Here is a 27,966-nt window from a genome sequence, read left to right on the forward strand (position 1 = left end):
CTAATTCCAATACATCCTTTATTCCACTATTCCATTACATCCTTTATTCCCCTAATTCCAATACATCCTTTATTCCAATATTCCATTACATCCTTTATTCCCCTAATTCCAATACATTCTTTATTCCACTATTCCATTACATCTTTTATTCCCCTAATTCCAATACATTCTTTATTCCACTATTCCATTACATCCTTTATTCCCCTAATTCCAATACATCCTTTATTCCACTATTCCATTACATCTTTTATTCAAATATTCCATTACATCCTTTATTCCCCTAATTCCAATACATTCTTTATTCCACTATTCCATTACATCTTTTATTCCCCTAATTCCAATACATTCTTTATTCCACTATTCCATTACATCTTTTATTCCTCCTATTCCAATACATCCTTTATTCCAATATTCCATTACATCCTTTATTCCCCTAATTCCAATACATTCTTTATTCCACTATTCCATTACATCTTTCATTCCCCTAATTCCAATACATTCTTTATTCCACTATTCCATTACATCCTTTATTCCCCTTATTCCAATACATCCTTTATTCCACTATTCCATTACATCTTTTATTCAAATAGTCCATTAGATCCTTTATTCCCCTAATTCCAATACATTCTTTATTCCACTATTCCATTACATCTTTTATTCCCCTAATTCCAATACATCCTTTATTCCAATATTCCATTACGTCCTTTATTCCACTATTCCATTACATCTTTTATTCCAATATTCCATTACATCCTTTATTCCCCCTAATTCCAATACATTCTTTATTCCACTATTCCATTACATCCTTTATTCCCCTAATTCCAATACATTCTTTATTCCACTATTCCATTACATCCTTTATTCCCCTAATTCCAATACATCCTTTATTCCACTATTCCATTACATCTTTTATTCAAATATTCCAATACATCCATTATTCCAATATTCCATTACATCCTTTATTCAAATATTCCAATACACCCTTTATTCAAATACATCCTTTATTCCAATATTCCATTACATCCTTTATTCCCTTATTCCAGAACATCCTTTATTCCAATATCCCATTACATTCTTTATTCCAATATTCTAATACATTCTTTATTCCAATATTCCATTACATCCTTAATTCAAATATTTCAATACATCCTTTATTCCAATATTCCAATACATCCTTTATTCCAATATTCCATTACATCCTTTATTCCCTTATTCCAGAACATCCTTTATTCCAATATCCCATTACATTCTTTATTCAAATATTCCAATACATTCTTTATTCCAATATTCCATTACATCCTTTATTCCAATATTCCATTACATCCGTTATTCCCCTAATTCCAATTCATTCTTTATTCCACTATTCCGTTACATCCTTTATTCAAATATTCCAATACATCCATTATTCCAATATTACAATACATCCTTTATTAAAATATTTCTATACATCCGTTATTCTAATATTCCCATACCCCCTTTATTCAAATACATCCTTTATTCCATTACATCCTTTATTCCCCTTATTCCAGAACATCCTTTATTCCAATATTCCATTTCATCCTTAATTCCAATATTCTAATACATTCTTTATTCCAATATTCTAAGACATCCTTTATTCCAATATTCCAATACATCCATTATTCCAATATTCCAATACACCCTTTATTCCAATATTCTAATACATCCTTTATTCCCCTAATTCCAATACATCTTTTATTCCAATATTCCAATACATCCTTATTCCAATATTCCAATACATCCTTTATTCCAATATTCCATTACATCCTTTATTCCCCTAATTCCAATACATTCTTTATTCCAATATTCCATTACATCCTTAATTCAAATAGTTCAATACATCCTTTATTCCAATATTCCAATACATTCTTTATTCCACTATTCCATTACATCTTTTATTCAAATATTCCAATACATCCATTATTCCAATATCACATTACATCCTTTTTCCAATACTCCAATACATTCTTTATTCCAATATTCCATTACATCCTTTATTCAAATATTCCAATACATCCATTATTCCAATATTCCATTACATCCTTTATTCCAATATTCTAATACATTCTTTATTCCAATATTCCATTACATCCTTTATTCCAATATTTCAATACATCCTTTAATCCAATATTTCAAAACATCCTTTATTCCAATATTCCATTACATCATTTATTCCAATATTCCAATACACCCATTATTCCAATTTCTACCACCTCTTTCTCTCTCAGTTTTTCTTCACTTTCTTTATTAGCTCCACTTTTCGAAGATTAAAATTGTCATGTGTCAGTAAACCTTCTGTTAATGTTAATTTTCTTAGAAAATATAAAAAGCTATTCACTTCAAACTTGGTACCATGAAAGGACATCATCTCAAAAGGGTAGACAATCCTAAAATTAATTTTTGCAAGTTAAGCCCCTTTTTAAACCTTGTTAACCTTTTTGTTAAGTTCCTTTTTCTTTTAATAGTCAAAGTAATTCACTTCAGATTTGATTTACAAAATTGTTCAGATCATTTCAGAAGGGCATGTAATCCTAGAATTCAAAGTATCAAAGATATTCACTTTAAACTTCAAGTATTTGTTCACTTATCAAATTTGAAATGCATTTGTAGGGGGAGATAATCCTGAAAGCCCTCTTTGCTTTATTAATTTTCCCTTGTTTGACTTATATGAATATTTGCCTTTCCCTTAAAACCACTGAAGGTCTTCATTTCAAACTTAAAATATTTTTTTACTATCATACTAAGGGCAGGTAAGTTTGATAAGCATGTTTGCATAGTAATGCCCCCTTTTCTATGTTGCTTTTATTTTACTACCCAAAACTGAGAAAAGTGGAGCGCACTGTCTGTGGACAGGTCTTTTTATCTTTACTTTTCACTATTTTCTCAACTTGTGTGTTTTTTTCTAATCTTTTGCCTGATCATTTCTCTTTTGTCTACATTACTGTCTCACTAATAGAAAGTAGCTGAAAGTAAGTCACTTCCAGTCCCAAGACCTCACAGACGATTCTTTTATTTCCTGGATGACGAAGGTAAAATACTTTACATATGAGCCGTGTCACGACAAAACCAACATAGTGCGTGTGCGACCAGCATGGATCCAGACCAGCCTGCGCATCCGCGCAGTCTGATCAGGATCCATGCTGTTCGCTTACCAACTCTATTACAAGTAGAGAAACTGATAGTGAACAGCATGGATCCTGATCAGACTGCGCAGGCTGGTCTGGATCCATGCTGGTCGCAAACCCATTATGTTGGTTTTGTCATGACACGGCTCATATTTTCTCTTATTTGTAACTTCTTTTTTTTTCTTCATTTGTTGACTGAAAATGGGCAATTCTTTTTGTCGAAAACAACATAACAGCAATATACATATAAAAGTGTTTTCCTATATCTTGGTGAAAAATATCGCACAACATAATAATTACATATATGATTGTATAATATTCCCTAGTGAACAGCAACGAGGTTGAGAATATTACCTAACGAAACTATTGTAGATATTAACATGAACAGAAAATATCAACAACAGAAATAAAAAAAAATCAAATTGAGCGAAGAGATATTGGAAATGGTGATAAAATAAAAACTGAGCAGATAAAGCGTGCTTTTTCCAGCAAGACTGAAGCTTTTACTTGATTGGTTGAATGAGATCATATGATGTAAATGATGTTTTATGATTGGCCAATGCCAAATGCAAAGAGTTTAAAATAGACATATTTATAAAATGAATTTGTTCACTAGTTATGGATTTGTTTAATGTAATTGTCTCCCTTTCTTAATGCTAACATATGATGACATATTGCTTTGATCTTGCTTGTTAGTTTATTTCCACTGAACTGTTTCCACACCCACTGAACTGTTACCACCCCACTGAACTGTTACCACCCCACTGAACTGTTACCACCCCACTGTACTGTTACCACCCCACTGTACTGTTACCACCCCACTGAACTGTTGCCACCCCACTGAACTGTTACCACCCCACTGAACTGTTACCACCCCACTGAACTGTTACCACCCCACTGAATTGTTACCACCCCACTGTATTGTTACCACCCCACTGAACTGTTACCACCCCACTGAACTGTTACCACCCCACTGAACTGTTACCACCCCACTGTATTGTTACCACCCCACTGAACTGTTACCACCCCACTGAACTGTTGCCACCCCACTGAACTGTTACCACCCCACTGAACTGTTACCACCCCACTGAACTGTTACCACCCCACTGAACTGTTACCACCCCACTCTGAACTGTTACCACCCCGCTGAATTGTTACCACCCCACTGAACTGTTACCACCCCACTGAACTGTTACCACCCCCACTGAACTGTTACCACCCCACTGAACTGTTACCACCCCACTGAACTGTTACCACCCCACTGAACTGTTACCAACCCACTGAACTGTTACCACCCGAAACATGGTAGATTATAAAAACAAAACAAAAAACAAAGATAACAAACAACTCATACATGTAACAATATTGCTTTTTACATACATTAGAACTTAATATAAGTTTGTGCAAAGTGACTTAAAGAAGAAAAATAAAGGTTATAAAATACCATATCATTGGCATTTGATAGAAATTCCGCTATTATACAATGTTTAACATTTATTTTTGTTTCGTTTTCAACCCATAAAAAAAACAAACCACTGTCTATGCCAGAATGTAAACTAAATTATTACAAATTCAGATTTTATTTGCCTAAAAGGTGTGGTGATGCCAAGAGAGACAGTTTATGTACCGATGTTGTTTAGAAGTACAATTGCTGGCTATTTCACCGAATCCTGGCTACTGTGCACCCAGCCCCAGCTAGAAGGTGGAGCTAAAGTCAAGTTTACATTTAAAGCCATCACCAGATGTGAGTCAGACTACAGCAAACAGATTCAGGAAATCAAGGTTTGTAATTAAAACATTACAAGTAGAATGTATTTTGTTTATATACAAACAGCAATGAATTATTTGTGAAAAGTTTCAGGTTGGTTTAAATTGAACATCATAGAGTGATAAAGTGTATTACTAGGTCATCAACTGTCACACCATATTTTCACTCTTTATTAATCCCCTTCGGCATAGCAGAGAGGGGATTATAGGAATGGCCTCCGTCTGTCCGTAACATTTTTGGTTCCACTCCATAACTTTCAAACCTCGGAAATTTTTTTGAAATAACATGGCACAAGTGATCACCATTATGAGATGATGTTTAGAGCACAATAATTGGGTTGCTACCCCAAAGGTCAAGGTCACACTTAAAGGTCAAGTGTTAAAAGTCTACATTTTGTGTCCGATCCAAAACTTTTGAAACACTGAATTTTTTTTGAAATATCTGGCACAGTGATCACCATTATAAGAAGATGTGCAGAGCCCAATAATTGGATTACTACCTCCAAGGTCAAGGTCATACTTAAGGTTCAATATTAAAACATTTATTTTTCATGTCCTCATTATAATTTATTGACAATTCAAATATTTGAAAAATTTAACCCCTTCCCCAAAGTGGGAAGGGAATTATAGGAATGGCCTCCATCTGTCAGTCCCTCCATCTTTCCATCTGTAACACTTTCGTGTCCACTCAATAACTTTTAAGCCACTGAAATATTTTTTTAATAACTGTGCAGAAGTGATGACCATTATGAACCAATGTGTAGAACAAATAATTTGGTTGCTACTCCCGAGTTCATAATCACACTTACGGTCAACTGTTATAAAGTCTATGTTCGGTGCCGCTGAATTTTTTTGAAATAACTTGGCACAAGTGATCACCATTATGAGATGATCTGCAGAGCGCAATAATTGGGTCAAGGTCACACTTAAAGGTCAGGTGTTAAAAAGTCTATATTTCCAGTCTACTCCATAACATTTACACTGCTGCAATGTTTTTAAGAAAACTCTGCAGAAATGATCACCATTATGACACGATTATCAGAACCCAATATCCAGGTTGCTACCCCCAATGTCAAGGCTAAATGTTCTCCATAACTTTTTGACTTGATGGAAGATTTTAAATATCTTGGCACAAATAATTACTATCATGAGACTGCATGGCACAACATCAAAGTCATGTTGGTTAAAGGTCAAGAAGTACACATTCATATCCGCTGCGGAAGGGGATTTAGCTGTCTTTCAGACTGCCTTGTAATTTTGGGCTTTACTGGTTCACAATGTATTACTTTATTTTTTTCAGGATTATATGAAGATGAAAGAGGCACAGAATATATGCTTGCCTCAAGTTCAGTCTATTATCGATTATGCCATTCTTAAAGCTGAGGTCACAACGGCATATCAACCTGTAGAAGAGTCTATGGAAGTTATATTTATGAAGAGAAATCCTGGGGTAAATATACAAAACAAACACAATACGCAAATAAAAATATACAAAACACATACATGTATTTTAGGGAAATAAAACAACAACAAAGAAACAGCAGTTTAGACAGTTCACTATGCAGACAATTCAGCCAAGCCAATTTTTTTGCAGTCTTTAGGGGTGAAGTTTGTTCTTAATTTGAAGGATGAAGTATCATCCAAATCAACTAAAACACTAATTGAAAATTTTTAAAAAGTTACATGCTTCCAACACTTTGTGTAGTACTATTGTGTTTTTTTCTTTATTTTTGTAAAGAACTCATTTTGTTTTGCAGTTGTATTACTACGGGCACATTGTTAGAAGGTTACAGTTACTGTGTGAGACGTACATTTCACTGAATGACCTGGAAAAGTTAGAGAATGGTGACATTATAGTCTCTGTGTTAGATCTGTGGCAGGTGAGGCTTTAAATTTTGGTTTATACTGAATTTATTTTTAGTTTGGGACTGACACCTTATTTCCGGGACAGTCCCAGATGTCCGGGACAGTTCCAGATGTCCGGGACAGTCCCAGATGTCTGGGACATTATGGCATGTATAATTTTAGTTAGATTGTGATTTGAATCTGTTCCTGGAACCAATGACTTGCACGTGCATAAAATCATTGCTAAGTGGATAAAACCCTACTTAAAACAGCAGGTGAGGCTTTAAGGTTTAGTTTATACTGAATTTATTTTTAGTTCCATTGTGTAGGAAGCTATAAACTTATAGACATACTTCTGAATCCGTTACTGCAACCAACCAGTACTGAACAATGAGTGTAAAGTTTCTTGCTAAAAGTTAACCTTACGACTTATAATTTTACTGTTGATAAATTAAAAAAATTTTTTTAATAAGATATAGCTTTATACCCTTTATTAAGGGCATGCATAATTATGTTTTTCAGGTTTCATACAGGTCTCTGACAAGTAAAGTTGATTTTGTAAAATGTAACGAGGATAGTGACTTGTTTCAAGCTCACATAAGCACAATATTATCAGAGATTAACCTTTGTGATGGCGATTTTTTAGGTTTTTGTCGTCTACAATTTTATTTTTGAACAACAACCTTTCTGAAACCACATACAGTTGACTGTCAGTAACTCGAGGTTAAAATTAGACCTTACGCTCACTTCAAACTTAAAACTATTTGCCCCTATTTGCTTGGGGTTAAAATTAGCCCCTGTGGTCACTTCAAACTTAAACACTGTTAAAACTACTTGCCATTTTCTGCTGTGTTTTGGAATTGCACCAGTGACTTTGGATTCTTTCATGTCAGGAAGCTACATGTATCCAGCTAGCTTACAGACCATCGGTGGTTCCACTCAGGTGCCTGTATGTACCTGAAATAATCCTCGTTAGGGCACCTGAGGTCTTCCTCCAGCAGCCAACCATGTGACCTATTCTGTGTTTGTGCAATGTAAAAGCTCTATTAGAATTATTACAATTACTATAGTAATGAATCACAGGCTAGTGAGCAAGGGTAATCATTGCACTTCCGAATATAGATTAAGATTAGCAAGAACTTTTGGAAATTGAGTAAATATTAAAAAGCAATTCTTATTATTTTGCCCTATCAATAACTTCAGAAAGAATAAGCTTCTGTTTGTAGGGAAATAACCTAATGCTTTCTGATGATCTCTATTGTTTTTGAGGTCAATAGGTCAAGGTCACAGTGACACTATGTAAAATCTTTGTCTGATAAAAAAACTTGAGAAGGGATGAACCTTAGTTTTGTCAACTTGGTAGAGACATTGCCCATGGCCAGTGGATGTTTAGTATTGATTTTGAGGTCATTATATTATTTCAAAGGTCAAGGTCATTGTAATTCTGTGTACAAATTTGTGTAACAAAAACTTGAGATTTTATAATTATAAGCCTAAATTTGCAAAACTTGAGAATTGCCCATGGCTAGTTGATGATCTGTTTTGATTTTTAGGTCATGAGGTCAAGGTCATAAAGTGACACTGTATCTAAACACTAACTCTAGTTTTCTCAGACAGTAGGTTGTGAAACATATTAGTTATAATGCTATTACTGTATGACTAACTTACAAATATTAAAAAAAAAACAAAAAAAAAAAAAAACACTTGCCTTTATAAAAAAAATGCATTTATTAAGTATGTAAATCTGCCATTTTGACACATAATATTATTAAGTTTTTTTTTGTAATTTTCAGGCTTTCTTAGCCTTACCAGATGATGATGATAATGATGATGATAATGACAATGCTGCTGATGATAATGATGATCATGATGATGATAATGATGATCATGATGATGATGATAATGTTAGTGATGATAGCAAAAATGAAAGTTACATTAATTTGACACGTAAACAGACATTGCTATGGCACCTGTACAAGGATTTCTACACCATGTCCTTCCAACCTGTGCTGATGCTAGAGACAAGTTTTCATTCAAAATACATTAAGATGTAAGAAAATATTTTCTTCTTATATATACTTATAAGTGAAATATCGGGAAATATAGATAAATATAGATGAAATATTGAGAAATATAGATGAAATATTGACAAAATATAGAGAAAAATATAGATGAAGTATTGATAAATATAGATGAAATATTGAAGAATATTGATAAAAAGATAGATGAAATATTGAGAAACATTGATAAATATAGATGAAATATTGAGAAACATTGATAAAAATATAGATGAAATATTTAGAAACATTGATTAATGTAAATGATATATTGATAGTTATAGATGAAATATTGATAAATATAGATGAAATATTGAGAAATATAGATATAAATATAGATGAAATATTGAGAAATATTGATAAATATAGATGAAATTTAGATGAAATATTGAGAAATATAGATATAAATATAGATGAAATATTGAGAAATATAGATATAAATATAGATGAAATATTGAGAAATATTGATAAATATAGATGAAATTTAGATGAAATATTGAGAAATATAGATATAAATATAGATTGAGGAATGTAAATGAAATATCAAGAAATATTGAAAATAATGATAAATATAGATGAAATATTGAGGAATGTAAATGAAATATCAAGAAATATTGATGAAATAAAATGTGAATTTTCATTTTCCATATTTTCACTGTAAAAATACATTTTTCATTGCAGTGAATCATATTGTCTGTATTTTCACTGGTGTCTTGCTGGACTACTTTCTTCTAAATTTAGCCAATGCACAAAATTTAAGGTGAAGTCTTTCAAATTGTACTGTCAAAAATAAGATATTTGATTTATACAGCATACACAATAGCAGGTTAACGTTATTAATGGATAATACAGAATGTTATATTAATACAAAGCTACAGAAGTGTTTTATTTTATTGAGATAGTAAAAGTTGGAGTAAACATTTTAGTATTACCAGCTAAAAAACAAACCAACAACATTGAACTTGAGGACAAAGATATATTTGCAATACAGATTTGTTATAGTCAAGATACAGTAAATGTTTTATATACAAAATTGTTATATTAAATGTGCAGTAAATATTTTGCATGCTAGACTAGTGAGAGTAGTCAAAAGTGTTCTGTTACCTGGAAAAAGTAGTCTTGAAATCTTAGATTTACTAGTATTTTTATCAGAATTTGGAAGTTGTAGTAAACATTTTTACCTGGTAGACTGGTTCTTTTTAGGTTACACCTTGTAACAGACTTGTTCTATTTTAGGTACACCTTGTTACAGGCTGGTTCTATTTTAGGTACACCTTGTTACAGACTTGTTCTATTTTAGGTACACCTTGTTACAGACTTGTTCTATTTTAGGTACACCTTGTTACAGACTTGTTCTATTTTAGGAACACCTTGTTACAGACTTGTTCTATTTTAGGTACACCTTCTAACAGACTTGTTCTATTTTAGGAACACATTGTTACAGACTGGTTATATTTTAGGTTAAACCTTGTTACAGACTTGTTCTACTTTAGGTACACCTTGTTACAGGCTGGTTCTATTTTAGGAACACCTTGTTACAGACTGGTTTTATTTTAGGTACACCTTGTTACAGACTTGTTCTATTTTAGGTATACCTTCTAACAGACTTGTTCTATTTTAGGTACACCTTGTTACAGACTGGTTCTATTTTAGGTACACCTTGTTACAGACTGGTTCTATTTTAGGTACACCTTGTTACAGGCTGGTTCTATTTTAGGTACACCTTGTTACAGGCTGGTTCTATTTTAGGTACACCTTGTTACAGGCTGGTTCTATTTTAGGTACACCTTGTTACAGACTGGTTCTATTTTAGGTACACCTTGTTACAGACTGGTTCTATTTTAGGTTTACCTTCTTACAGACTTGTTCTATTTTAGGTACACCTTGTTACTGACTGGTTCTATTTTAGGTACACCTTGTTACAGGCTGGTTCTATTTTAGGTACACCTTGTTACAGGCTGGTTCTATTTTAGGTACACCTTGTTACAGACTGGTTCTATTTTAGGTACACCTTGTTACAGACTGGTTCTTTTTAGGTACACCTTGTTACAGGCTGGTTCTATTTTAGGTACACCTTGTTACAGACTGGTTCTTTTTAGGTACACCTTGTTACAGACTGGTTCTTTTTTTAGGCACACCTTGTTACAGACTGGTTCTATTTTAGGTACACCTTGTTACAGACTTGTGCTATTTTAGGTACACCTTGTTACAGACTTGTTCTATTTTAGGTACACCTTGTTACAGACTTGTGCTATTTTAGGTACACCTTGTTACAGACTGGTTCTATTTTAGGTACACCTTGTTACAGACTGGTTCTTTTTTAGGTACACCTTGTTACAGACTGGTATTGATAAAATTGTCAGTTATGCCCAGGACCTGGCAGACAGCCTTGGGCTTGCTCCTAAAAAAGAAATAATAGAGAATGAACAAGCTGTGGAGAAGAAAGAAAAAGGGAATTCTAAGTCAAAAAGAAGGGTAAGAGTACTTGCATAATGATTAGTAATGACATCGATATATGACTTAAAAACATTTTACGTACATGTCCACTGATATATGACTTGAATACATTTTACATAGATCTACCTGTGAGTGTCCACTGATATATACATTGTAATTTGAATACATTATACATACCTGTCCACTGATATATAGTTTAAATACATTGATGATAACTGCCCAATGATATATGACATAAATACATTGATGATAGCTGCCCAAAAATACATTTTACATACCTATCCACTGATATATGACTTAAATACATTTTACATACGTGCCCACTAATATATGACTTAAATACATTTTTCATACCTGCCCACTAATATGTGACTTAAATACATTTTACATACCTGCCCACTGATATATGACTTAAATACATTTTACATACCTGCCCACTAATATGTGACTTAAATACATTTAGATATCTGCCTATTGATATATGACACAAATACATTGATTATAACTGCCCAATGATATATGACATAGATACAGTGATGATAACTGTTCAATGATATATGACATAAATACATTGGTGCTAACTGCCTAATGATATATGACATAAATACATTGATAATAACTGCCTAATGATATATGACATAAATACATTGATGATAACTGCCTAATGATATATGACATAATTACATTGATGACATAATTACATTGATGATAACTTCCTAATGTTATATGACATAAATACATTTTAGATACCTACCTTCAGAGATATGACATAAATACATTGATGATAAATGTCCAATGATATATGATATAAATACATTGATGATAACTGCCCAATGATATATGACATAAATACATTGATGATAACTGCCTAATGATATATGACATAGATAAATTGATGATAACTGTCCAATGATATATGACATAAATTCATTGATGATAACTGCCCAATGATATATGACATGAATACATTGATGATAACTGTCCAATGATATATGATATAAATACATTGATGATAACTGCCCAATGATATATGACATAGATACATTGATGATAACTGCTTAATGAATTATGATATATGACATAGATACTTTGATGATAACTGCCTAATGATATATGACATAAATACATTGATGATAACTGCCCAATGATATATGACATAAAAACATTGATGATAACTGCCTAATGATATATGATATAAATACATCGATGATATCTGTCCAATGATATATGACTTAGATATTGTAAAACAAAAAAAGAACAAGAAATAAAAGGCAATTGTTACTGCTTTGATTGTTAAATATGGTACTATTTGCTATCAAATGAACATTACATTCATAATAGAGTTTTGTATGTGTTTTTTTTAAACTCTTTTTTTTTTACATTTTTTTAAGGCAACATCAAAAGCTTCAAAGGTGGGCAAGAAAGGACTAACACCAGATCATGTATCCCCTTCTCCCACAGCTCAAAAAGCTGTGCCTAAGGATGTTATTGAATTTTCAGCAGCTCATAAGTTTAGGGCAGAAAATACTGAACAGTTCAACCCAATGCTTGCGAAGTATGATGAAAAAGTGTACTTAGAGGTATATTATTGTAGCTTTTTAACTTTACAAGTATGTTAAAGGGACTCCACTGAGGTCCAATAGCCTAAAATAATAAAACTTAAAAAAATTCTTTCTTTTAAAAATCATGTGGTATATTATGGAATAGATAATATATTAATAAACACCGTACTAAATTAATGATATAGAATTTTAGCAATTTTTTGGCCAATTTCAGTGAAAAGTTTCTCATTTTTGGGGTCAATTTGCACAATAAAGTTGATTGTATTTCTGGGAAAGGGTGTGAGCGATTGACCTGAAGTTTAGTACACAAGTTATTCGTCTTCACCTACATCCAGTTATACAAAAATCGTGACATATATTTTTGGTTCCTTCATTTCAAAAGACCATTAGCAGTACAGTTCCTTTAAAGCTGCATGCCTCAAGATAAGCTAAAATATTTCAAGAAAATAAAACTTGTGTAAAAAGTGCTGAGATTTTAAGAAAAGTAAAAAGATACAAGACAAAAGTAATAATTTCTATGTTATGAGTGAGTTTTGACTAATTTTGCAGTATTTTTCCCAAAATTTCTACTGTGTGACTAACACAATAAGGTCTATTTTTGCATATTTTGACCTCTTTTTGATAATTTACGTGGGTTGTTTATACTGTTTGCAATGTAAAAATTATTTTCTTAGTTGTTCACTTCACAATATTTTACTTTTTAATACAGTTTCAAAATTTTCATGAAAATAAATATGAATCTGGAGGCGTGCTTCTTTAAGTTATGAATCTGAATTTTTTCACACATAGATTAGAATTAGAATTGAAATTCAGACAGGATATAGATATGCTTTCTTTTTATTAAACTTCCTCTTGAAGAATCTATCTTTAAAACTATAGTTTAGCTTTTTCATTGCCATTGCCAATACTTTATAGTCTTAGAAAATAAATGTCATTACGGAATGAACCATACTTTTCATTAAAGAAATGGGTAAAAATAATGAGTGACTGCAATATTGTTATCAGATTTGCAGATTCTGATTGATCAAGTGTGTGCAATAGAGGCAGTATAATATTGTTATGTTGAATAAGTTAGGTATGACCCTGACCTTAAAACAACAACATTCAAGGACAAATTATTGAATTTAGTTGAAATTTGCCTTTTAACTACTTTGTTATTAGCAGGTGGACTTGATTAATGTTTTGACCAAACAACAATACTTCAATAAACAATAAAAATATGACCTTGACCTTCAAGGTCAAATTTATAATGAATTTTGCTGACATCATTCATAACTTTGTTTTAAACAGTTAGATTTTTTAACTTTCAGACAAAATTCATAACTAAAGATGACCGCTTTGTCTTAAGAGTCCCAGTATTAATAAAATAAGTCCATCAATAACAAAAAATAAATAAATAAAAATAAAAAAATTAAAAGAAATTATGAATAGGCCTTGAAGGTTCATGTCATTTTATTATAATAGACACACCCAAAAGCTCCACCTGACAATAGTATTGATACTGGGACAAAACAACATTTATTAACAATCCAAGTTCCACCAAAGAAAAAATCAAATCTGACCTTGACCTTTGAATGACCTAGACTAAAAGGACCTATATAAATTATTTTTAACTTTGTATTAATAATATGATTTATTTAGAAATAAAAGCTGTGGGTGATATAGAAATATACTTTCAGTGATAGTTCCAGTCTATTTTTGTTGCATCTGTAAGTGGAACTTTTGTATCTACTTTTCAGGTTTACAGAATGCTGTCAAGTACTATAGAAGAAATGTCTGTATTGTTTGAAAACAAGTAAAAAATAAACAGCTGAAATTATTCTTATGTGTAATTTAATTTCTTGGTCAAAAACATCGCTTAGCACTGATTAGTGCTTTACTTCTGGCACCTAGGAACTGTTGTGCTTGCACGTGCAAAAACGAGGTGTTGTGCAAAAACCATATGATTCTCGACCAATCAGATTTCACATATATGTATTACAAACTGAGGATATTGAAAATTTGTCAAGAATTCCCATCCAAAAATGTGTAAATCAGATCAACTGGTAATAATATCAAAATGCATAGTAAACATATAAATATGGATGTTATTGACAAAACAATAGTTGCAAATAGCAAACGAAACCAACTCGTTTCCTGGGTTACCATGCGTTAAAATTATGTTGATTTCACATAAGAAATCAAAATTTACAGCTACAAAAATGCTGCACCATGTGAACTGACTTCAATATGTGTTCGTGATAATTGTTCAGTCACAAATCACTGGCTACTTGTGTGTACTTGAAAACCAGATGTAAACATTATATCTGGTCTAAGTACGTTCAGGAGAACTTCAAACACTTGTAAATAATCACTGATTATCAGTATCTTATAGATATTTTATATCCTGGTCGTTTAAGTGTTCGGTCCTTCCCAATCAGATATATTTTTCTTAATTTGCAATAAAAGTAAAGTGGATAATTAAAGTATCATTTAAGATTTGTGTTAACCTGTCTTCAATCATTTAAGATTCGTGTTAACCTGCTTTCAATCATTTAAGATTCATGTTCACAAGTCTTCATTCATTCAAGATTCCTTTTAACCCATCTTCAATCAATTAAGATTCGTGTTAGCCCATTTAAGATTCGTGTTCACCCGTCTTCAGAGTCATTCAAGATTCATGTTAACCCATTTTCATTCATTTAAGATTTGTGTTAACTCGTTTTCAATGATCTAAGATTCGTGTTAACCCGTTTTCAATCATTTAAGATTCGTGTTAACCCAAAGATTTGTGATAACCCGTCTTTAATCATTTAAGATTCGTGTTGACCCGTCTTCAATCATTTAAGATTTGTGTTAAACCGTCTTCAATCATTATAGATTCGTATTAACCGATCTTCAATAATTTAAGATTAGTGTTTACTAGTTTTCAATCATTTAAGATTAGTGTTGACCCGTCTTTAATAACCCGTCTCCAAAATACATATATTGTGAAAAGAGGCGTATGATTTAAATAATGAACATCATGGGCTGCGTTTCATGGAGAGTCCTAAATCCTAGGACTTGCGACCAACTTAAGGAGAAAATGTTCATGTACAGACCGTTAGGAGTCATAAGTTATAGCTGACCTTGAGGTTCCATCTTAAATATCAGGATTTTTATTGGTTGGTATTAGTGTCCGACTAATTATTTACCTGAGGTTCTGGGTTTCAGTTTAGAGAAATTCGAAATTCGTTAAAACCTCGGACCCTGTTTTTAAGACTTTCTATGAAATAGAAACAGTGGAGTCCCTTAAAAAAAGAGTCATAAGTTTGGACATTTTCTTTGAAACGGAAATTGTCTCAGTTTTGGTCTTGGGACATATTGTATATGAAACACCTTTGCAGTTCAAATAGCAGACACCAGAGTTTTAGAGATGTTTATAGTTAATTTGGTAACACTATTTTATACATACAAACACGGATAATGTCGATGTGACAAAGTTTTATCATATAATGTAATTCGTGACAGTCATAATTCACTCATTCATTATAATTGAAAAGCCGGATCTTATGGCTAGACCGATAAAAGGTAGGATATAGAAATTCAACAACTTACGATTTATATTACATCCTATTCTACTGTCGTTGCTGCAAACAACACTTGAAATTGATAACATCTAGATACATTTGAATTGATCAACAGTTTTCAACCATTGATGAAACTTGGATTGAAACTGTTAACATGTGAGTATCTGCCATGCGTTTTGTGTAATTTCGTTTGGAAATCTGTGTTATTTTATGTAATTTATCATTCATTTTAATTTGATTTAAAGGCACATTATGCCTCAAAAATCCATATTAAAAAAAATCAATTCTTTGCAAATGTCGAACATCTTTTAAATAATATTTTAATAATTGATTGAGAGCATGTAATGTGTGTTAAACAGCGAAGAAAGTATAGCACTGAATGTGCAGTTTATATGTGTCGTAAAGAAAGCCAAAATTATTGTAAACAAAATGGTATTTTGACTTTCATACAAACTACTCATTCATTATACCGACTGTCAACATATTAAAAGAAGCAAAGGTAGACACTCTATGACAATTGAGTATTATTTGGAAACTGCAACAAGATGCCAAAATACGTGACACTTTTTGTTGTTGTTTTCTGAAGAAATAAAAATGATAGCATATCTGAGGCAAAGTGGGCCTTTAATTAAAGAAATTATGTATTAACTTTGGAGCATGTACATGTAGTGTACTCGAGATGGTGTTAAATATTTGATGATAGTCACTAAAGGCACGTGACATTAGTCTCCGACAATAATATTTTTTTCTTCTTTAGTACGTGCAAAATGTTGTTTTCCGTCGTATCTAGACGGAGACATACAATTAACAAGATTCTGTCCTAAGCCAATCAAAACGGAGAATTCCCCATATGATAACCAATTAAAAAGGGGCGCCTGCAGGGCACGCTATCCGCCATGTTTTTGTAGGCTCGAAACCAGTGTATAGCGCTCCTACGGTGTAAACAATATATGAAATATTTTTCTTAAAAGAAAAAAAAACAACAACATTAGCTTTATTGTTCAGGAAGGATATATATTGAAGTAAAGAAATGCGACCATAATTATATACATTGTCTTTTCTTCAGGAGGTGTCTAAAATGTTTGATTTTGTTTGTTTTCCCATTCGTGGTGGAACCATTGTCACTGAAGCATGTCAACGAAGAATGGCAGCTTTTCAAGCTAAAATTCAACAGAACTTACACATGTCCTAGAGATGAAGCATACCGGTAATACGAAATAAAAAAAGTAATTTCCAGGCCTCGTGTTCACTATAAAAAGCAGTAATATACCAAGTGTAATATCTTTAAGAAATAGTCCCAAATGTTTAATTCAAATTTAATATCAAAAAAATGTATTCGATTCAAAGTTTATCAGTTTAACATTTTCAAACTAGTAAGAGGTAAAAATATTCCTTTCTCTCTCTTTTTTTTATATTTCAATATGTATTTATGAGGTGTCTGATAAAACTGAGGATGACTTATCAAGCTAAATTTATCAGGCATGCACTTTTATCCTAAAAAATCAATGTAATGAATGACACGTTAAAAGATGTTTATGCTTAAGTTGTCGGTTCTTGGCCAGTCTAGAATAGCATGGTAAAATTTCATGCAGCATTGAACATTTATTAACGATATACATTATGCTTGTGTGTTTTAAAGGTATTCCGTATTTGCCGACAATCTTCAGACGATACAGTTACACAACATGGCGGCCGACAAAGGAGAATCTACCTACTGGATGGGAATAAATAATTTCGCCGATCTGGTTCGTCAAACGTTGTTTGAACTGATCTAATTTCTATCTTAAAAATTGCTTTACCAATTTAAGCTATTTTTGGCTGCTTACAAAGTGACTTCTGAAAGGGCATTTTTTGAGCACTCGGGCATGACGCATAATGTTATTATGCATATACTTATAGCTATAAGAGTCCAGGGTTGACCTCAAATACGTTAGTTTTATGACCAAGAATTCCCTTATCAGTCTATTGATATTATTTTTTTAATAATATACCCTTGATTCAACGTTCGGTTGGTAGTAGATGTAGTGTACGTATGTATATGTGTGTGTCAAATTCTTTTTACAGATTTATACTCCTTTTGCTCCCATTTAATAAAGACATTGCTTTGACTCATTGTTAGTTACTTATCAGATATATGTAAAGGCATTTACTGGTAATGTAAAACTATATGTCTAGAAATTCATCGTAATTTGTCCGTTAATATGTAATGCTTAGCAATAACCGTTATCTGAACAAAACATGTTGCAGACGGACAAAGAATTCGAGGAGCGTTATACCGGATTGAAGATAAGACCTGAAATGATAAAGCGAACACAAAAGAAGTTTGTCGGCAAAAAGAACTTCAATTTGACGAGGCCACCAAAGGAAATGGACTGGCGAAAATTAGGATGTGTGACCAAAATAAAATTTCAGGTAACCTTCATTACAGTGGTGTGCATTTTTATTCTTCGAATATTTCTGATTTAACTGCACGTTTGTGACGTCACTTTTTGTTGAATAAGCGTGACGTATATATTATTATAATCTATATACAAAGGTATACACGGCTGTATTTATTTCGATTTTTGTTTCCCAAAAAAGAAAAGAAGTTTGTGGTTTTATAACAGTGTTACAAACCTAAAGCCACACCAGGTGTCAAATGCACCTTATCTGCTGGAGCTTAGAGATTCATAGACTCCAGTAACTTAACCTATTTAGTTGCCTCAGTACACAATTATTTGCCTTATTTTGACAATTCCACAATTATTTGACTTTCGTTGTCCACAATAAGGAAGTAAATCCGCATAAAATAGTGCCTGTGTTTAATGCCAGATATAAATGAATTATTGAATGAAAAAGAAATAAAAAAGGACATTCTCTTACAGAATTCATTTCAAAAAGCTTGTAAATTCCAACTTTGATCCAGTTTGTTTGTGACTAAGTATTTTTGAGTGGATTATTTACATGACAGAATTCACATGGGTCCGGCGGGTTACTGATGACTGTCATACTGATGTATATCGAACTAAATTGCTGTACACAACTGCCACATGGCCCCTAGTTTGCTATAGCGGGAATTATCTAACTTGGATGATACTATAAGCACAGGCGACTTTGATTATTAAAATTGCTACAGGGATTGGTGTTGATATAGAAAAAAAAATCTCATTGTGAAAACAATTGTGGTCTGGGGCAACAAGGGTCTGCCATTTAGGTAAATCTTTAGTAGATTTGTAAGATAATGTAACTTATCAACATTTTTTGTTTGTTTATTCTTGAATAAAATGTAATCTCCACACGATCTTAATAAACTGGGTAATGTACACAATTTTGGCAGGGCTTATGTGGAAGTTGTTATGCTTTTGCGGCGACAGGAGCGTTAGAAGGTCAAACTTGCAGAAAGAAAGGAAAACTTGTGTCTCTGTCAGAACAGAACATAATAGACTGTACAAGCAACCCAATGTTTTGTAAGTAGATATCTAGATATTGAAAAATATATACAAGCTACTCTAAAACCGAATATGAATTTATGTTTTCTTCGCAATAATGTTCATTTTGGAATTTGGAGACCATTATATAGAGGGCGATCACAACTACGTGTGTAGGTAATCCTTTTGAAAATTACTGGAGCGTCTAACATTATTTCACTACCTAATCGTTGCTTTAAAAGTTACTAATAGGCACAGGCGCTAGTCACATAATCAAATTTTTTACATAATCGGTCTATATATGTATATAAAGATATAAGGCCCCCAACGAAACAAAAACATCATGCGGAACAAACAAGAACAACGCTGAAAGAAACGACCAGATCACGGTTATCTCTTTCTGGTCGCCATCTGAAAGGATCAATCCAAGCGATAAAGCTTTTTATTTCATTAAAATTTTTCAAATAGCAAAGAAATGAGTAAAAGTTTCAGAAAATGCCAATATTTTCAATCCATGTCGTTTTCGACGTCCAATCTATTCATGTATACAAACACGATTTCTGGTCGATTTCTACGAAATAAATAGAAAACATCTAAAATTTCCTCATAAAATTCATGAACAAACTCTTTTTCTATCAATCTGCGAAGTCTAAATTGAACTAGAGCCCTCTTTGTACGCAAATATTTAAAAAATATTGGTTGTAGAAGCGGAGGTCAAGTAAAGTGCGCCATTTGTAATTGGAAGTGACAGATAAATGAAGCAAAGAAATAGTATTATACGATTGGTCAATAGTATTCCGGTAATTATCTTAACCAATCAAATCCTTATATAATATTCAGAGCGGAACAGCATATACATGCGCTATACATGGCGATAAAATACTGTCACAAGCGAGATCCTTGTGTATTTTTTAATGAATTACGTACGAAGAGGGCATTTGATCAGTGAAGACTTCGCAGATCGATAGGAAAAGAGTTTGTTTATGGAACGTACGTGGAAATTCTAGCCGTTTTTTGTTTTTTTCGTAAAAATCGATCAGAAATCGTGTTTGTATACATGAATGGACTGGACGTCGAAGACGACATGAATTGAAAATAATGGCATTTTGCGAAACTTTTCTCAATTTCTTTGCTATTTGAGGGATTTTAATGAAATAAAAAGCGTTGGCACTTGGATTGATCCTTTCAGATGGCGACCAGAAAGAGATAACCGTGATCTGGTCGTTAATTGCAGCAGTGTTCTTGTTTGTTCTGCATGATGTTTTTGTTTCGTTGGGGGCCTTATATCTTTATATACATATATAGACCGATTATGTAAAAAAATTGATTATGTGACTAGCGCCTGTGCTAATAGGTAATACAAAAATATAAATTCAACATAATAAGATAAGGCACGGAAGGACATTAAATATATCGGAACAGTTATGTTCTCATTTAATAAAACATAAATGGAAAAAAGTGAATTTAGATCGTAACTGAAAATAATAAACCTCTTTTTGTCTCGTCCTTCTGCCTTTCTATCTTAGTTATTGTCCAGCTTGGTGCTTTGACGGTGGTTAATGCTTTCCCGCCAAAAAATCTAACATCGGCCAATAACGTAGGAAATCGATTTTTTCCGGAACTTTTTCAAAATCTTGGGCATTAAGTTATTTGCCATCGCTATATACTAATGTCCGGTTGTAAACGGTTTAAAAAAATATTTAATTTGAAGTTTGTGAAAAAATAAGGCTTTGAAATGACCGATTTATTACGATATTGGCCGATGTTAGACATTTGTTTGGCGGGAAAGCATTACAGTAAGACTACTGTATTTTTATTAATTCATTCAATCATTCGTTCGTTTTCGTTTCTTTTTTGGGGGAGGGGGCGGAGGGGGTGTCTGGGTCGGGGTCATCTATTGAATGTCACTCCTCCTTGCTTATCTTTCCTTTCATATTGTAGTTATATTTTGTTGTTACATGTATATAAGTTGTTTTTATGTTTTTTGTTATATTGCTGAATATCATTTTTTATTGATTTGTCCAAAATATAATAATATCAGAAAAGATTTACTTAAAAAATATTATACATCTTGGCCTTCACTTAATAAATTTGTTGCATTAATGAATAATAATAATAAAACTATTCAAGTAAAATTAGCAACTTATATTAAAGAGGCATTTAAAGTAAGAACATTGGCTATTGAGCTAAATGAATTTTTACAGACAAACAGTGCTTAATTGTAAATTTATTTTCATTGTATTGTAAGGTTTATATGTTATGTGTTTGATTAATCATATGCATTTGAATTATTATTGTACATTTATATGTTATTTTGTCTTGGCCATATTCTATAATTATTTACTTGTAAATGGCCAAAGGCATATTTATGCCGATTGCTAAATAAAGATTGAATTGAATTTGTTGTTAGTGAATGATGGATGTACTGGTGGTCAAGCGGAGAATTCCTATCAGTACGTAATAGACAATGGTGGTATTGATACGGAATCTTCATACCCATACACAGGAAAGGTAAGATACTACGTGGCTAAAGTTCGCATCCACTAAAATTATTTCTAGCATGTAGCGTTAATTTGGAGTGATTTATAAAGGGACTCCACTGAGGTTTTTTTAGACATGACGGGACTGGAAATAATTTTTCAAAGATTAATGTTCTATTTGATATAGTTCTAGACCAATAACTTGTTTGCAAAATTTTAGAACATTCGCTCACTTCGTTTTTTCAAGAATAAATATTCAATTGTGAAAAATAACCCAAAATTTAAAAGCATTGTAACGCTTTTCATTCAAATCGGTCTAAAAAAGCACACAAATACGATTTTTTGCATTATTTTTGAGAATATTACTTAACTATCATTTGCGAATCTTCTGTTGTAAGTTCCCCAGTTGATTTATGTTAGAAATTAAAATCTCATGTTTATAGGCTATTGGACCTCAGTTGAGTTCCTTAATCAGATTGTTGTAAGACATGTGTCAGACAGAAAAAATAAACACATTGATGCAGTATCATTAAGAATTTTTTATTTTGTTTTCACACCTTATTGTGAACTATATATTTGTTTGAAACCTTTGGGTGCTTTTGATCCCTAGTGCTGTTTTAAAATTACAACATCCGAGGCTAGCCAAAGTTATCTTTTTCTGTTTCGCTGCCATATGACGTTAATTGTGTTAGTGCGCTTAAAAAAACAACAACAACAAAAACAGAAAAAACAAAAACAAAACACGAAATAAATACAAACAACAAGCAAGAAGCAAAACTATAGTTATATTGTAGAAATTTGTATGTTCAAGGTTGGAAAGTGTAAGTTCAGTAAAGAAAATATTGGTGCAACTGTGGAGGATTATATTGATATACCATTCAAAAACGAGCTGCGGCTACAGGTAAGCAATTACACACGCCCGGCAAACTGTCGCTCCACTTCAAAATTGTGGTGTACGGTAAAACGAGCGAACGGCATTTCCGAGATAGAGCGGAAGGTCGATTTAAACGCCTAATTGTAAGTATTGTTTATGTTTTTGTCTTGTTATTCATTTAAGTTGTATTTTTTCGAAAAACGGAAAATGTAGTTCCGTGTAGGATTGATTTAGGCTTCCAATGATCTAAGCTGTTACAAAAAGAAAATTATATTAAGCCCGGGAGAACTTTTCTCCCTGACGAAGCGAACGACGATTTGTAGAATATTGAACTTCTCAACCATAGAAATGCCATACCCTTCGGATTTCTTGAAAAAGTGTATTAGTAAATTATCAACCCGTAATAAGAACTTGTCCTTCGTGCAAAATAAATTACTCCTGAAGGATTTCTTAAATTTGTAAATCGATATTTTTTCGAAAGTAGTGGAGCGAAAGGGCAAGAGATGGAGCAAAAGGTTCGATGTTGAGCGCAAGGCGACATTAATTTGACGTATTAGGAGGAGCGTAGTCTATGATTTTTTATATATAAAAGCTATAGAAGTTAAAATAGACGTGATCAAGTGTTGAGACCGAAATATATATACCTTTTAAAGACAACTAATAAAGTGTGATATTCTTTCAACGACTATAGCGTAATAAATATAAATATAATAAATATAATCGCGAAGGTGTCACCTATGGCTGCCGTGTAGATTCCATTATTTATGTTCGAAATTTGGATGAGGCCCGACCATTGAATCATACACATGTATGCATGGCATAATACAGGATGCCACTTATTCGAGATCAATCATGATTTTTCACACGGTTATTTACATTTAAAAACGTGTGCCCGTGCAAATTCGACAAAATCGAATATTTTCAGTTCTACCGCGAACAAATGTTTCCGAGCAGGTCAGTGTAACGCGATTGTTCACGCCAAAATGTTATGTTTTTCGAAAAATTAGATATTCAAGGTGCAGAACATAAACAAAATTATGCAATGCATGGAACACATTAAATTAAATGGATAACTACTACCGAGTTCAGTTCACAATGACTTCCTGTCATTAATAGCTCTAACGTACCTGTTCAGAGCAAACACAAATAAGCCACGTTTTCATGAATTTGTAAGGTGAGGAATCGCTATGAAAATGGTTGACAAGGTGTCAGTCGTTATAAGGATATAACACGTGTTTCAGTTATGTTTCTAGATACTGCCTCCCTTATTTAGCATTGTTGTTTAGTTTTTTATTTCCCCTCAACGTGTAAATAGAAATTTCTACGATAACTAGGTCTATTATATTATTGATAATTTTAGTCCGTACACCGACTGAGCTCTGCCTTTTTTTTATTACGTTCGTTTTGTTCATAGATAAACAAACAAAATTTTAGATATTTATTTTAACTTATTTTTTTCTTAAACCAAGATTTGTACTGCAGTGTTTGATTATAAAAGTAAACATTTCTATTTACACTTTGAGAGGAAAATAAAAAACTAAACAACAATGAAATTCACGAAAACGTGGCTTATTTGTGTTTGCTCTGAACAGGTACGTTAGAGCTATTAATGACAGGAAGTCATTGTGAACTGAACTCGGTAGTAGTGATCCATTTAATTTAATGTGTTCCATGCATTGCATAATTTTGTTTATGTTCTGCACCTTGAATATCTAACTTTTCGAAAAACATAACATTTTGGCGTGAACAATCGCGTTACACGTACCTGTTCGGAAACATTTGTTCGCGGTAGAACTGAAAATTTTCGATTTTGTCGAATTTGCACGGACACACGTTTTTAAATGTACATAACCGTGTGAAAAGTGGCATCCTGTATTATGCATACATGTGTATGATTCAATGGTCGGGCCTCATCCAAATTTCGAACATAAATAATGGAATCTACACGGCAGCCATAGGTGACACCTTCGCGATTATATTTATTATATTTATATTTATTACGCTATAGTCGTTGAAAGAATATAACACTTTATTAGTTGTCTTTAAAAGGTATATATATTTCGGTCTTAACACTTGATCATGTCTATTTTAACTTCTATAGCTTTTATATATAAAAAATCATAGACTACGCTCCTCCTAATACGTCAAAATAATATCGCCTTGCGCCCAACATCGAACCTTTTGCTCCATCTCTTGCCCTTTCGCTCCACTACTTTCGAAAAAATATCGATTTACAAATTTAAGAAATCCTTCAGGAGTAATTTATTTTGCACGAAGGACAAGTTCTTATTACGGGTTGATAATTTACTAATACACCTTTTCAAAAAATCTGAAGGGTATGGCATTTCTATGGTTGGGAAGTTCAATATTCTACAAATCGTCGTTCGCTTCGTCAGGGAGAAAAGTTCTCCCGGGCTTAATATAATTTTCTTTTTGTAACAGCTTAGATCATTGGAAGCCTAAATCAATCCTACACGGAACTACATTTTCCGTTTTTCGAAAAAATACAACTTAAATGAATAACAAGACAAAAACATAAACAATACTTACAATTAGGCGTTTAAATCGACATTCCGCTCTATCTCAGAAATGCCGTTCGCTCGTTTTACCGTACACCACAATTTTGAAGTGGAGCGACAGTTTGCCGGGCGTGTACAGTATTACCCTCTCAGAGGACCATCTGTAAACCAATTTCGTCATTAACAACAAAATATTGAATTCTTCGCAAAGTTACACTTTATAGAACATTAATGGTTCTAAAACCGAAACTTTAAAACGTATACGGTATTGTACTCAAAAAGTTATGAACATTTTTTTCCTAAATAGGTGCTATTTTATCAAAATAGCTTCTTTATTTTATACTGTTTTTTATAATGTTGTTTGTTTTGTTTTGTGTATTGTATATTTTTTATCAGTAAAAACAGTTTTGTTACTACCAGATAGGTCATCATGTAATCTTGATAATCTTGTATTGATATCAAATAAAAGACACCTGAGAAATTTAAATAGACTTCACACAATCATGTTTGTACGTATAATATTGCAAGTACGGGCTTGTTTATTTTTTCATTATTTTCATTATTTATATGGTTTCTTTCTTTAAATTAAATTAAACAAACATATGCTTTACATTTAACATAAAAAGAACGTTGTGGCAAACCTTGGACCGGCGTCAGTCTGTATTGACACAAGAGGGGCTAAACACTACCGATACGGAATATATGACGGCGTCAGTAAAATAGATCTGAGCATGTGTAGTGAAATGAAAGTCAACCATGCAATGACGGCTATTGGCTATGGCAGGTCAAATACTGGTATGGATTTTTGGATATTAAAGAACAGGTAAATTTTAATATTCTATTGTCATGTATGTTTTTGCTGATAAAATTGAATTGTAATTAATGGGTTGTAATTATGTATTTAGTCTCGAACTTGTCTTTTTGCTCCAAAGAATAAAAATTCCATGTATGCCCTTATTGACCGAAGCGTTGTCGGTGCGCGTAGTTAAATACAACTTCTACGCAGTGATCTCCCCTTATCAGTACAATTTGCCAAGGGAGTTAACCACTGTGAGGAGTTTATATTATATGTTTATTGTTTGATTTACTATGTTATATTTTGACTGTTTGATTTTCTATGTTATATGCAGATTTTTTTATTTACTATGTTATATGTTGATTGTTTGATTTACTATGTTATATGTTGCTTGTTTGATTTACTATGTTATATGTTGATTGTTTGATTTACTATGTTATATGTTGATTGTTTGATTTTCTATGTTATATGTTGATTGTTTGATTTACTATGTTATATGTTGATTGTTTGATTTACTATGTTATATGTTGCTTGTTTGATTTACTATGTTATATGTTGCTTGTTTGATTTACTATGTTATATGTTGATTGTTTGATTTACTATGTTATATGTTGATTGTTTGATTTACTTTGTTATATGTTGATTGTTTGATTTACTATGTTATATGTTGATTGTTTGATTTTCTATTTTATATGTTGATTGTTTGATTTTCTATGTTTAAAGTTGATTGTTTGATTTACTATGTTATATGTTGAATTCTGCGCTTCTATCTGATTTTAGCTGGGGTGAAGATTGGGGAGAGAAAGGCTATATGAGATTGATCAGAAACCATGGCAACAGGTGTGGAATTACAACTATGGCGAGCTATCCAGTAGTGTAAATGACATGTTGTGTAAATATATAGACATGCGCCGGACATATAATATAAATGGCGACGCGCGAAAATTTGAAGGCTCATTTTAAATTTGCCTCAGACGAGATGTTTGACACTTATCAAAGACTATGTTATGATGATACTTTGGAAATATTTGGTATAAGAATACATTTTTAGCAGAATTTGTGCATAGATGCTTTTCACATAGCAATTTTTATTTTAATCTCCTCTGGTCGGCCTATTGAGGGTCATTCCCAATATACTATTAACCTAAACTGGGACATAACATATCTTAAGTCCCAATTCTAACATCTTTATAAAAAATGATAAATATCTTTTACATATTGGTGCTGCAATAATATTTTCCTTCATATATAAAAGAATTTGATAATTCATCTAAATCAGGTGTTTTTATCATATATTGGCAATTAAGATTGACCCCCAAAATGGCCACCACTTTTGGAAAGGGCGGTAAATATTGTAAAACAATTACCTATCTATAATTGAACTATAATAGTCAATTGTCTATGTTATTACTGTTTTTCCATTCTTTTCTATTTCATAGAATACAATAAACGCATATTATTCTTAGCATATGATTTTGATAACTTCTTGTCAAAATATAAGTCAATAATGA

At 32.3% G+C, this 27,966-nt stretch overlaps 2 protein-coding genes across 2 annotated transcripts; both read left to right on the forward strand.

Annotated features, from left to right (window-relative positions):
- Positions 1–2,361: 2,361 nt before the first annotated feature.
- LOC132741989 (uncharacterized) lies at positions 2,362–14,652 on the forward strand. Its single transcript, XM_060730266.1, has 8 exons — positions 2,362–3,047; positions 4,738–4,925; positions 6,211–6,360; positions 6,668–6,790; positions 8,549–8,805; positions 11,137–11,287; positions 12,661–12,849; positions 14,571–14,652. The coding sequence occupies exons 2-8, from the start codon at positions 4,746–4,748 to the stop codon at positions 14,628–14,630; spliced, it is 1,110 nt and encodes a 369-aa protein (XP_060586249.1). The 5' UTR covers positions 2,362–3,047; positions 4,738–4,745; the 3' UTR covers positions 14,631–14,652.
- A 1,727-nt stretch (positions 14,653–16,379) lies between these two features.
- Positions 16,380–27,921, forward strand: LOC132742004 (procathepsin L-like). Its single transcript, XM_060730290.1, has 9 exons — positions 16,380–16,535; positions 17,446–17,586; positions 18,019–18,124; positions 18,627–18,791; positions 19,696–19,825; positions 22,197–22,297; positions 23,078–23,167; positions 26,286–26,482; positions 27,236–27,921. Coding segments are annotated over exons 1-9 (1,032 nt in total). The 5' UTR covers positions 16,380–16,533; the 3' UTR covers positions 27,336–27,921.
- Positions 27,922–27,966: the final 45 nt, after the last annotated feature.

Source organism: Ruditapes philippinarum, unplaced genomic scaffold, assembly GCF_026571515.1.
Source record: "Ruditapes philippinarum isolate M1 unplaced genomic scaffold, ASM2657151v2 ctg4831_1_1_1_1, whole genome shotgun sequence".
Taxonomy (NCBI): domain Eukaryota; kingdom Metazoa; phylum Mollusca; class Bivalvia; order Venerida; family Veneridae; genus Ruditapes; species Ruditapes philippinarum.

Excerpts from the sequence above, each read along its gene's own strand:
- LOC132741989 (XM_060730266.1), top strand. The coding sequence starts at position 4,746 with ATGCCAAGAGAGACAGTTTATGTACCGATGTTGTTTAGAAGTACAATT. Across the intron at positions 4,926-6,210 it reads AACAGATTCAGGAAATCAAG|GATTATATGAAGATGAAAGA; the intron begins GTTTGTAATTAA and ends TATTTTTTTCAG. Across the intron at positions 8,806-11,136 it reads CATTCAAAATACATTAAGAT|GTACACCTTGTTACAGACTG; the intron begins GTAAGAAAATAT and ends GTTCTTTTTTAG.
- LOC132742004 (XM_060730290.1), top strand. Across the intron at positions 19,826-22,196 it reads TACAAGCAACCCAATGTTTT|TGAATGATGGATGTACTGGT; the intron begins GTAAGTAGATAT and ends ATTTGTTGTTAG. Across the intron at positions 22,298-23,077 it reads CATACCCATACACAGGAAAG|GTTGGAAAGTGTAAGTTCAG; the intron begins GTAAGATACTAC and ends TGTATGTTCAAG.